Source organism: Grus americana, chromosome 1 (assembly GCF_028858705.1).
Source record: "Grus americana isolate bGruAme1 chromosome 1, bGruAme1.mat, whole genome shotgun sequence".
Lineage (NCBI taxonomy): Eukaryota > Metazoa > Chordata > Aves > Gruiformes > Gruidae > Grus > Grus americana.
The window spans coordinates 125,502,243-125,515,426 of NC_072852.1; the positions used below are offsets into that span (position 1 = coordinate 125,502,243).

Sequence of the window (13,184 nt, forward strand, 5' to 3'; positions counted from 1 at the left end):
GAGGAATAGAACCATATGAAATTACCCCCCTGGAAATGTTGGACTCCATTGCTCACGTGCTATGCAGCAGATCTATGCGTGTGTTTTAAAAACATCAAGGGGATTCAGATGTCTGGCATCCTGCTCAGATTCCTAAGTATAAAAAGCCTCTGCGAATACCTAGATGCACGTTAGCTCTAATCAGAGCACAGAGAAGCAAGAGTAGCAGATAATTGTTAATCTGTTCACCGTGAAACATTTAACAGTACAGCTTCATTATTATAAATCTGCCTGACTTCACTGATAGTACATTAATCAACACAATAAAACTGATATTAATGTGGTTTTTAGGAAAGGACTAGCAAAATGAGTTGTCTTACTCTCAGATAGCACTAAAATCAGGTTAGTGAGGATATCCACAATTCTAAGCACTTGAATCACTCATTAGCTCCAAGAAGACCAACCCTACTTTTAAGTACCTTGCTGAACTGGAACCTAATTTGCAAAGCAGGACCTAATACAGCCAGAAATGGACTGTATCACATACAGTTTCCTCCACATACTAAATTGGGAAGTAAAACATTGATTTCTAGCACATACCCTATTCCTCCATCATTGACGCAGCTAGATCTCTGCTGAAGTGTAAATGATCACTGAATTATTGAAACCCTTGTCATGTTGTAATGGAAAGTGTTAATTTTAATGAGATACACACAAATGCCTGCAAAAACAATGAATCAATCCTAAGTGGGTAGATAAACAAATGTATTTTTATTTTCGTTTCAGTGATCTGCATGGCCCAGCAGTGAACTCAAATTTTGAAAGGAATTAAATAATGTTTTGCAGCTGGTCAGAAAATGAAAACCCATTTGCAGAATTTTTAAAAAAATCACAGACATTGTTCCAGTATTACAGCAGAAAAAAAATCAACAGATTCTTGAAACTAATCAGAAACAACAAAGAGGGTCATTTTTAATAGTACTCAAAGCTTTACCTGAAATACTAAATGCACACATCCAGCCATCGTAAAAACTACTAATGTCATGAATCAGTTTACTACTGAGAAGGATTAGCTGAAACGTACACCACGTTACAGTGCCAGACAAGATGCAGCAAATTCTTTCCGCAAAGAAGCTGTATACAGTTCCATCATATGGTGCCCCTCATTTTTGCTTAGAAAAAATGAAATAGAAAACTGGCTTCTTTAGCCAAAATTGTGTGTAGGGAGTGCAGGTCTAGGGGAGATGAACAAAGCCTTCCAGCTGTCTCTCTCTGCCGCATCCAACTCTGTGGAAGCTGCTCTGTTCCAATTCTGCAGCAATACCCTCCTGTGCCAGCCTACAGGAATGTCATGGAGGAAGATAATGCTCACAAGGTCTCTATATTTTTGGTGTCAAACAGGAGTGGGATTTGGGGGCTGGCTAGAGGACAGAAACAGGAGCCAGAGTGCCCAGGAAGCATAGGCAACCAAGGCAAACTGAAGCACTGCTTCTCTCTGCACACTTCTTGAGATCAGCAATTAAATGGACAGGTTTAGGGAGAAGTTTATGTCTGTCATATTACATTATACGAGTTCCAACACAGCTATGTGTAGACTATGCTATGCCTATGATGCCGGTAGAGCCAATCATTAAAGTACAACCTTAGAGCATTTTCTGTGATGCTGATCACTAGAAAGGGTACTCAACTCAGAGCATCAAGATGAAAAGCAGCTTTTGCAACGGTATTTATTGTGTTGAACATTTTCACGAATCTAACGCAATATTATACAGGTAACTATATGGTTTTATTAAAGAATTATTCATTGCCTTGATCCTTTCCAAAGAAGATCTATGTATTTGTGGACCAGAATATTCTGCTGATGAGGAATATTTTTCTCTTGGCAGGAATCCAAGCATCAAAATGTAGGCTTTTGTAGCTGTGGTGAGTAATCTGTCAGCAGGGAAACCATGACAGCCTAGAGGAGGAAGAAAAGAAAAAAATCCAATCACATTGGAAACAGATACTCCATAAAAATAAATAAGGGGAAAATGTTTTCCAGCTCTAAAGTCTTGTGTTGAAAATTATTGTCCTGACAAAAACTGCACACTTAGATTTATGTGCTAGAATTTCTGATGATGAATCGGGCAAGAGCTGAAAATCAGTTCGGATGTTCTGTATTGTAGCTGACAGGTTTTCTCAGTGCGGCCAAAATATATTAATGGACGGCCTAGGAGAAATTCAGACAAAGCATTTAGATCAAATGCTGAGGCCTTTTTGGCGTGTTATATTGTACCCTCAGCTACTGCTAGGAGACGCTGTGGGTACCCAAACAGCACATGGGCTTGCTGGTGGATTTCAGCAGAACTTCCGTTAGCATCAGTGAGAGCTGTACTAGATCAGGGACTTTGAAATTCATCCCAGTTCAGCTATACTTTCTGTGGTAAAACACGGAACAACCTCACTGAGGTTAACAATGTGTCGTCTACCCCTCCTGCCCTCCCCTAGTACTCCAACAAACCTTAGGTATGGCTGTGAAATGAGAGTAATGGGAATGGCAGCTGAATACAACGGTGTTGCAGCAGCTCTGCCGTCCTCCCCACACCTGCGTACGTAACTTGGCTTTGACAAGGCATTACCTGGTTCACATTGTTGTGATTTCACAGCAATGTCTGACTGCAAATTGTTATTTTGGCCCAGAACTGGATTTACAAGGGTTCTCCAGGGGTCGCGGTCTTGTCGCCTGTCCTTCCTTTCCCTTCAGCACTGCTCAGCGTGACGGGTAGCCGCAGGCACGCAGTGGGGGCTGAACCTACAGCTGTGCAGTCCCTCACTGCTACCCAGGTTGTAGCTGCGCTCAGCCCTGTTTGGAACTACAGCTGAGCAAATAATTTATTTTTCAGTTTGCTGTCTGAGCTGAAAGTGGTAGAAAATAATATACAAACAAGACCCATGCATTCGTTATTTTTACAGCTCAATAAAATACAAATATGACATTTTTTTTACCCCCTAAAAAATGTGCAGCTGGAACCCAAAGTAAAGGGTTTATTTTCTTTTTAAAAAATAATATTTAGGGCAATTAGAAACATTGCAAAATTAAAAGATATGAGCACTTTTCACAATTTTAAGGCCAAAAGTATGAATTTAACAGAAATTTGTTAATAATTTTGACTGTGTGCAAAATCTGAGTTTTTGGTAAATACAATAACCGCTTATTCACTCAGAGCACATCTAGAGTTCATCTGAGAGCCATGACAATGCCATTTCTGCTTTTTTTTCACCTCTAAAAGTTTTCGCTAGCTTTTGCCAACACGATGGTTCTAAAGCTGACAATAAATAACAGGGTACTGAGATCTGGCAGCAATTTTCTGAAATTCTAGGAATGCTGAGAAGGGAGTTATGGTTTATGTTAAATGCCAAGTGTCCTCTCATGATTCCCAAGGATCACGCAGTATTACCCACACCATAACTTTTCAGGGTCCTTCACAGCTTTGCTCTTGCAGCACTTTCTCAGGGAAAGTTCCCATTGGTGTCACTGGCAGTTTTTCCCGAGAGAAAACTGCAGAATCTCCAGCTTTAGGTGTTTGGGAAATTGTAGTTTCTCAGACCAGTCCCTGGGACCTCAGCATTTAAAGTGTTTTAAAATTGAGCAGCTGAGTTAATCATTAGAGTAAACCCAGTGATTTAAATACCAAAATATTACAGTTTATACTGTAGATTTCACTCAGTGATAAAAACTGGGTCAAGCAACAGCAGATTATCGTCAAAATAGGTCACATTTGTGCTGAGAAGTATTTGTGCTACATATATATGTTGCCTATAGTCAAAATTGTGATGTGCTGTGGGGTGCATTTGAAACATATGTATTAACATTTACTATTTATTGAGGAACCAAGCTGAATCCAAGCCTGTAGTATAAGGCAGAACAGAAGCTGACCCTAACTTCTAACTACTGCTATCATCTTTTTTACCATAATTGTCCATTTTCTGTTTTCAGCCTCCTGGAAAACCAGTGACTGTGGAGAATAAAATACTTCATCATCAACTTCTTCAGGTTTTCTGGGTAAACAATGTAAAAAAGTCCAGTTGGAAGCAGCAGATTTTGCAGTCTGTAGATCAAAAAGCATATAAAAATAAATAAATATGTGAGGACATGAATAAAATCTTTAACTAGTAAAAAGGTTAACACATTTTATATTAGCTCCCACTCTAGTTCCTTGGATGATGAACTCAGAAGAATTCCACTGACTTCAAAAGAATTCCTCATCTGTGAATAAGATGGGAATATCCCCATTTAAGTCAGTAAGAGTTCAGCGCTGACTTCACAAAAGTCAAATATTTACTCTTATTACTCTGGCTTTAGTAGGGGAGTAAAAACTCCAGTGACCTAGTGGATCAATAAAGTGCATTCTTTATTTGAATGCCATGCAGTAATATAATACTATCGATAATTGCAACAAGAACATACTAAACCATGATTTACAAGGCTATATTTTTTTTCTTTCAATATTGTCATTCATAATATATTGATCTAATACCAATGAACAATGAATTAAAGCATTTTAGGCCAGTTCAGAGACATACTCATTAATAGTATTTTCTGAACTTATGTTAAAATATGGTCAATTAAAGCAGTAATTCTATCAGCAAGTAAAATGTCCTTGTTACCTCAGACAATTAATAGGTTTATGACTTTACATTTTCTCCAATTTGATTTTGTGCTGATAAGGATTTCAACTAGATGATTTTAAAGACATATATTTAATGCTTTATTCATTAATAGATATACACAAAATTGCCCCAAATGCTGCCCAGGAATTTAAGAGTTAATCTGTGAGCTGCTCATTCTAAATAAAATATAAGGGATCATTTCTGGTAGCAAAGAGGAAATGCAAAGTTAGAAATAGTTTTTAGGTCATAAAGAGGTAAAGGGTTAGCTCTCCTGCACATGTTCTGGAGTTAGATCTCACTGGGAAGCTGTGAAAGAGGCCAAGCCATATGAAGTGTACAAGATAATTCAAACTTTGTTATCTTTGTGAGTTTTCCAAGCTGGAGAGAGGTTTGCATGTGGTTGTTCCACAGCCCCACTCAAAAAAATACCAAACCCATGCTTTGCTGATGTTGATTCTTATAAATGCAAACTGTGAAAGCATCAGTGAAAAACTAAATCTCAATTTTTACCTGCATTGTAATCTGATAACCTTGAAATGCCTTTAGTCTTTCTTTCTTTTCCTCTTCTTGTCCCATACTTATCCATGTATCTGTAACTAAGACATTGGCACCGTCTGCAGCTTCCAAAGGATCTGTTGTGAGAAGTAACTTGGTACCATACTAATGTGAATAAAATAAAGAAGATCAGGAAGACAAGGAACTTCAACTTTTCATTCATAATGAAAATAAACTTTATTTATATTACTGTACAAGGCTATTTCTTAGGCTCCTACCTCTTTGGAGTACTGTTCAGTTATTTTAGTTATTCTGAGGTCTGGTTCAAAGCCCTGCCAAAAGAGATGATAGGTAACATATTATGGAACATATATAAGATCTTTACTGAGTATTAACACTGGTTAGAAAAATACTGATTGAACCATTTGCCATGGGAAGAAGAATGTCTTTCAGAACTGTAAAAATAGAGCAAATTATGTTGATTTTGTTGAAAGTTTATTTTGGAGATAAACTGGTGGAAAGTGTTCTGATAAGGTAAGAAAAATGTATTTCGACAATTACAGAACAAAATGCCCATACATCATTCATTTTTTTGGTTTAAACTGGTTCTTTGTTTGATATTTTATATTGTATTACAATGCAGCATTCTAAAAAAGCTGCATCACCAATCTGAACCAACCAAGATGCAATACTTCCACCAATCTGAAACAACTTCCAAATTTTTTTGTGTGGGAGAGGGCATTGGATGACTTTGTAACACCTTCTCAAATCGAATTATCATCCTCCGTGATTTATACTGCAGTCGTGAATTCCCCTCAGCCCTTCTGAAGTTGGACTCAGTAGAATTACTCCTGCCTTTCATCAAAATAGCTGAATCAGGATTCCAAACCTTGGTTCTGAAAGCTGGCACTCAAGATACATGCAAACACCACTAGCTGAGGGAAGTACCCAAGTGGCTGAGACAAGAATGGGCAAAGTTTGCCTTCCTTACTCCATGCGCAGGGCTTTCTTACCTTGGGAGTCGCAACACGCAGGTGCATTCCCAGCTTTGCAGCACTCATCATGATGGAGTGGAGGACATTGTTTCCATCCCCAATCCAGGTGATAGTGAGCCCGTTCAGCCCGCCATAGTGCTCCTGCCAAATGAATTGGACAGCCCTGGGGTTATCTTCCAGGTGAGCTGAGCAAGCTGATGCCCTAGGTAGGAGGGATTGATCAGATGAGTCTGGTGCAAGGAAAGCTGGCTACCTTCAAATGCTAGCTGCATGGAACCATACCTTTAATCGAACTTACTGCAGCTACAAGATGGTCAGGGAGGGAAAGCCCCCCGTGTCTTACATGAATACCCAAGTGCTGCAGCCGTCTCCAGTGAAGGACACGTTGACACATATGCCATATGGTGAGGCCCAGACTGGGAGACACAGCACCAGACACGCAGTAACTTTAGCACCAAAACTGTACAGCCATGGGTTGGTGCTCATAAATGTCAGTGAATGGTAGAAATTCTTAATTTAGAGGCAGTCCTAATGCCTAGGATAGCTCTCCTTCCAGCTTTCCCCCAAACTCTGAAAATATCCTTACCTAGGTTTGCCCTGGCTTGGTTGTCTCTACACGATGTTCCCTGCGGCCATGGCAGCAGCCATGCCCTTAGAGTGCGTTTTAACCGTCACAGCTGTACAGGACAGCAAAGAGCAATACTTTGAAAGCAGCTGTGACACTCACGGCCTGCAAGGTTTGCACAGCCAAAGAGTGCAGAGATTTTTTTAAAGTGTGGATTACCCGAACTTGAAACAGCATTACGGCGTTAACTGCAGCTTTGCCTGATGGCACTTACAGCCTGTACACGTGCAGCTACTCTGGCCCTCAGCCACCAACAGATAAGGCCTGAGGAGGAACAAGAGTAACAGGAGTTTCGTATTTCCAGAGCAGGACAATTTGAGGCCCTTTAGCAAGCCTCATTTTAAATATGCGTGTTTATAGGTACTTAAGTTGATACCAGAAAGTTTGCAAAGACATAACCAAATACTTCTACATGCCTGCTCTGTACAGCTCCACCTCGTGACTCAAAAGACTAAAGGCACGATGGAGAGCCTTTTATTCTTAGTTCAAAACTGGCCCGTGCTACAATTGCATTGTAGTAGCTGGAAGCCAGACAGTGTTTCAACACTGTGTGTGACATGATTCAATGCTTGTCAGAGAGGAGAAGCATCCACATTGTAGAGCTCTGCTAACTGGCAACCTTGTAGGCAGTCGCAGCAAAAATGCCAAAAGACTGAACAGGAAAAGGGCTGGGACTACCCCGTCCTCTCCTGGCAGCAGCTTCTTCTGAACAAACAGTTGTGAAGTTGTTCCAGAACAACGTTATTGGCATTTCTGCCAGTGACCACAATTTTGAGTCAAAAATAGTAGCACTTGAAATATTGAATGACACAAAATGCCATTGAAATCTAAACCTGATAGGCTGCCTACAGTTTAAGGGCTAAAACTATGGTATTGTAAAACTATTGCTTTTTCATTTGAAGTTTGTTAGCAGCAGGCTCATTGGCAGAGGTTTGATGCAAGGACATTTACAGGAGAGCAAATCAGGACTTTGTGGACATGGAAGTTATTTCAGTATAACAGCTCTGCAGGTCTCTAAGGATCTTTCCAAGATCTTCCATATCTCCTAGCAATGGTGCTCCAAGGAGAAGGCCAAACTAAGGTATTTATTTAAGGGGTTGTTTCCAGCTAGGGCTTAGTGATAGCTGAGACATGAACCCACAGCCAGGAGCAAATGAGACAGCCCTGAGTTCTTTTGATCTTACTGTTTAAAAATAGACATCGCAGCCTGTAGTGCTCAAAGCACTGACTAGTGAGTCACAAATATACTGCTATGTTAAATAACTTCCACCTTATTACCAGCTGCTACTCTGCATTAAAAGAAGCACAGTGCATTCCAAATACCTTTCCCTGTTTTCCCAAGCTACTAGCTGTTACACATAAAATATGAACTACTGGAGATGTCTGTATAACGACCCTCAATGTGCACTGGAAATCGCAAAGCCACATCTGCAGTGACTACTGTGGAGAGTGGACATAGCTGAGCTAATCTTAATGAAGACATTTAGCTAATGGACGAAGTCGTAGACAAGGCAGAATCAAGCTGTGTGTGTGCTAGGGGAGCCTATTTTAGATCCTGTGCTAAGCTTTATGCTGCCACTGGTACGCTGCTGCTGAAACTCAAACCTCTTCATCTAAAGCCAGCTCACTGTGACTGTGACTGTACTGCTTATATGCATCCATCCTCAGCTTCCAAGAAAGATGAGATGATTGTCTTGGTCACAACCAGAAAGCTTTGAAGCAATACAAAAGCTACTGTATACGAGATGTACTCCACCCCCACCCCGCCCCCGTTTTATAGTATGTGCTTATAAAACTGGACAGAGAAAATCCTGCTAAAAGTGTCACGCCAAAATGGTAACACTCTAGTTTAAACCAGAACCTTTACAATACGTGCTGATCGCCGGAGCCTCTGAAGATATTTCTCCCCTTACGTTCCTCCCCAGTTTTTCCAAACTCTGTTATATTGATGTACACTTTTTACCTGCTTGGGTGTTCTGCAGTTTCCCTTTACATTTGGAATGTGACTTCAAAATATTTATACTCCTAGTAAAGCCATACAAAAAATAACATACTTAGAAAGTCTAGAGCCCTTCTCCCTTATGAATGCCTCTTTGGCAAACTAGTGATTGCTGTTGTAGTGCCACAAAACTTTGCTTTGCTATTCCTGTGAAAAATCCCTGCTAAATAATTAATGTCAATTTTACAGTCAACTTTTTCTGCTGCTTTTACAATGTTTCATTCTGTTCTTATCCATGGTTGCAGTGTATCAGTGTTTCAAACCCTGGGAAAAAAATAAGCATGCTCAGTGATTTAGCACTGTTGTATGTTTAGAGAAGACGGGTTTAACTAATTAGGGACATTTGTGTGTGCCTCTGCCTGGACTTGCTTCCAGCTAGGCTGAAACTCTGACACCATTATAGATTACTTCTGAAATGTTTGACCACAAAAGTCATAACGGCTCTCAATTAAAACAAGCTTTTGAATAATGAATCAATAATCTGTCAAAATTTAAAATGGAAAGCAGGGGACTAGTCAAAGCTTTTGCCCTTTGGGAGACAGTGCAATCCAGTAAATGAGTAACTGGGCAAACTTGGATCTATTGGCTCTCAAACTGAGTTGAAGGGAGACGCTGGGCCAGTTATCTTTCTTACTCCCACATTGTTTTTTGTCATGGTTATTGAAACAGTATATTCTATCAATCAGTTCTATCTATCAATCCAGATCTTAGTTGGGATTTCTAATTATTAGAATAATGATGATGGTAATGAATTTGAAGACTATAATAATTTAAGCTCTTTGGGTCTGTGCTGGGTTTGGCTGGGACGGAGTTGATTTTCTCCATAGTAGCTGGTATGGGGCTGTGTCTTGGATTTGTGCAGAGAGCAGTGTTGATAACACAGGGATGTTTTTGTTATCCCTGAGCAGTGCTCACACAGAGCCAAGGCCTTTGCTGCCTCTCACCCCACTCCACCAGCGAGCAGGCTGGGGGTGCACAAGGAGTTGGGAGGGGACACAGCCGAGACAGCTGACCTCAACCAACCCAAGAGATATTCCATACCATATGACATCATGCTCAGCATATAAAGCTGGGGGAAGAAGAAGGAAGGGGGGGATGTTCGGAGCGACAGCCTTTGTCTTCCCAAGTCCCCGTTAGTTGTCCTGGGGATGGCTGAACATCTGCCCGCCCATGGGAAGTGGTGAATGTAATTCCTTGTTTTGCTTTCCTTGCATGCCTGGCTTTTGCTTTACTTTTTAAACTGTCTGTATCTCAACCCACGAGTTTTCTTGCTTTTACTCTTCTGCTTCCCTCCCCCATCCCACTGTGGGGGGAGTAAGCTAGTGGCTGTGTGGGGCTGAGCTACCAGCTGGGGCAAAACCACGACATGAGGAGAAGCTGAGGATACATGGCAGCCCTCTTCAAGCTGGGCAACGCTGTAATTTGTTATGCTATTTAAAAAGCAATCACTGATATATTTCTTATGCCAACCATTTCTTTCTGAAAAAGAAATTTCCCTTCAGACCAGTGACATAAAAAGCTAGTGGCATATGGATCCACTCTAATTACCAGTCTGGCCATCCTGCAGTCAACTACAAGTTAGCCGATTTGGCCAGTGACAGTAATATCAATTGAATCAATGTCAATACTCAGTTCATCCCTGGAATACAAATTGTGTGATGCTGCCCTCCAGCCAAGCTTAGCAGAGCAGAAGTTGTGAGCCACAGCTTCTGCCCAGGAGACTGAGAGGCACCGGGTGGACTCAGCAAGTGGCTGTTACACGCCTTCAACACAGATGGAGAAGTAAAGTGGCTCTGCGTGTGCACAGTACCAGCACACAAATTCATAGTGTTTAAAGGCCAAATCCCTAAACCCTCAAAATCGGGTTGCATAATGTTTACAAACATTTCTAGTGGGTTATAACTCAAGAGCAAACTCCGCTCAGCCCAACTTTTAAGAAAGAGGGTAGCATGTATGCTAAGAAAAACATCCCTCTTAGCATAATAGAAGACATTAATCCTGACCACAGTATTAAAGGGCAGAGCCAGCTTAGACATCAAACATGTGAGGGGTTCCAGGTTGCTGAGGAAGAAGACACTGGGCAAGAGGATGTTTAACCTGAAGAATCTCAGCCCAGTATTCATGACAGGAGCACACTTCGTGATCTGACAAGAACACCCTGAATACAGAACGAGAACTGACAGCCCTGAAAATAAACAAGCCGCATTGTTTGGGGAATGCAGTGGACTATACTAAAATAACCACACTAAAATGCACCTGTGAAAAGGGAATCAGAAGCCATAAGCAAGAACACATTCTGACAAAACAGACCAGGAAATTAGGCAGTTTCAGACCAAAAAGAAAGTGCTTGACGAGGATTCGAGAAGGCACGTGACAAAATTAATAGGATGTAGAAAATGGAAAAATAAAAATGTGCTAAGTATGAAGAGGGACAGAGAGCATGTAGTGCTCCACTGGCAAATGCAGCAGGAGAAAAAAGAAGAGGAAAAAAAAGGAAGTACATTTTGGGTATGTACTGACAGCAGGGAGGAGCAGATCCAGGCAGGAAAATATTTACAGAGATAAGGGAGAGACATTTTTAAAGAGAAATAAGCTGCACAAAATCTGTAGTTACATTTAAATATAAGGCTAGCAGTCTGTGCCACTATTGTAGTTTGCATGTATATATAAATCAAATAAATTGCCTTTGCATTGCAGGAAAGCAGTCCAAATGTTATATATGAACTTCCAATTCATTTAAAGAATCAGTGGTACTAGTCAACATTCCTATATTAATCTTCTTGAAGGCAATACTCAGATAACGTCTTTTTACCCTGCCAAAAATCCCATGAAAAGCTTGATTGTGGTAAATAACAACTAGACCCTGCGGCTCACACTTCTTCAAGTGTTAATCCTACTTCTGTGACCTGGTAAAGTTCATTATATGATTAAAATGCCATTTTATTAGATGCTACTGGCTGTAAGACCAGTCTTCTCCACCTCAGTGTACAGCGCAGAGAGGAGAAAAGGCAGCAGACGGGCAGGTCAGAAAGGGAAAAAGCAGGCAGTGCCAACACACAGAGTGTGCTGCTGAGAGCTCCCCGCTGCCTGCCCCTTCCTCCCGGGTAAGAAAGCAAGAGTGGAAAGTGGGTCAGAAACCAGTAGTGCAGCATGCCCTTGGCAAAGTGGGGTGGCCACCCAGCTGCCCTCTAAAGAGCTCCTGACAAACTCTGGGCTGAGGAATACGCTGGAAAGACTGGGGGAGAGATGGGCACAGCTGGAGGAAACAGTGCTCTGCCTATCAGGCTGACTGGGAAGGTGATGCAATTTTTGAAAAGCTTCCCAGGCTGTCCGAAAGCTGAGCCATTCCTTGACATGTCTGTAAGTGTTCGCTTTGTCATGATACCTCTCCACGTCAAATATTGCTTTTGTTTGACCACCAACCGTTATGGTCCTGTTTCCTCATCATGTGAAATGGGCAGGGACTCTCTTTCCAAAGACGTCCTCCCCAGTGCTTGATGCAACAAGGACACCCACCTGCTGTTGCTGCTGCCTGGTATTCAAACCAAGGAATAATCCAGCCTGTGGGCTCATGTTCACTTCGAGCTTCTACCATGGCTGCCCTATACAAGGACACAATGGAGGAGGAGCAGAGGATGATCAACGGAGCATGTACTCATTCCGCTGATCTCCACAGTTTTCCCTCTAAGATCAGTGGAGAAAGAGCTGCATCTCTAGAGGGTGATTGAGATGCTCGGTGGTATCTCTTCATTGACCAGAGATGGAGTACAGGGCAACAGCAGCCTGAACTTTGGTGCCGTAATCAGTGGCCTGGATAAAACCAGGTTTAGGGGCAGAGATATCGATAGCTGTATAGACTATGAGTCACAGATTACTCTTGAAGCCTGCTATTCACAAGTGATAAAATGCTAATAACTAAGGTGTTTGCAAGACAGAACCCCCGCAAAACACAATGATAATATTCACCTGGTTTACAGTTGCACAGTGTTTAAAGAAAATTATGACATTTAATGATTGATGACATTCTCATTACAGCTTACTGTCTTATGTAATTTGAACAGTTCATTGAGGCTGGCTCAATGTGATCTCACAAATGTACCTTATCCTGAGGTATGTAAAGCATTTTAATCTCAAGTTCATCAATTTTTGCTGGTCTCTTCACATTAAGTATTGAAAATTTTACCAAAAATACTAATCGAAGTAAGGAAAAAGTAATTTTCACTAAACATATGAGTCTTTCAGTATTTAAAATTTAAGGCATGAATAATTTAATATTATTCTCACTAGAATTTTTCCATATACTGAATGTCCCATAGCAAAGTCTTCGACAGCTGAGAAACACAGCTGAATGAATCAGGAAATTATTCTGCCTTCCCTTTTTCAAGCAGTGTGATTTTTATTCATTCAGAAAGTAAACAAGGTCAGAGTAGTTCATCATAGT

The 13,184-nt window shown here is 41.0% G+C and overlaps 1 protein-coding gene across 2 annotated transcripts in view; it reads right to left on the reverse strand.

Annotated features, from left to right (window-relative positions):
- Window positions 1–1,876: 1,876 nt before the first annotated feature.
- The window catches only part of OTC (ornithine transcarbamylase), a 33,750-nt gene continuing 22,442 nt past the window's right edge, over window positions 1,877–13,184 (reverse strand). For both annotated transcript variants that reach the window (XM_054813726.1, XM_054813725.1), the window contains 5 exons: window positions 6,138–6,260; window positions 5,403–5,456; window positions 5,140–5,289; window positions 3,930–4,067; window positions 1,877–1,936 (listed from right to left, as the gene is read on the reverse strand). In XM_054813726.1, coding sequence (XP_054669701.1) covers window positions 1,877–1,936; window positions 3,930–4,067; window positions 5,140–5,289; window positions 5,403–5,456; window positions 6,138–6,260 — 525 coding nt within the window. The remainder of the gene's footprint in view (window positions 1,937–3,929; window positions 4,068–5,139; window positions 5,290–5,402; window positions 5,457–6,137; window positions 6,261–13,184) is intronic.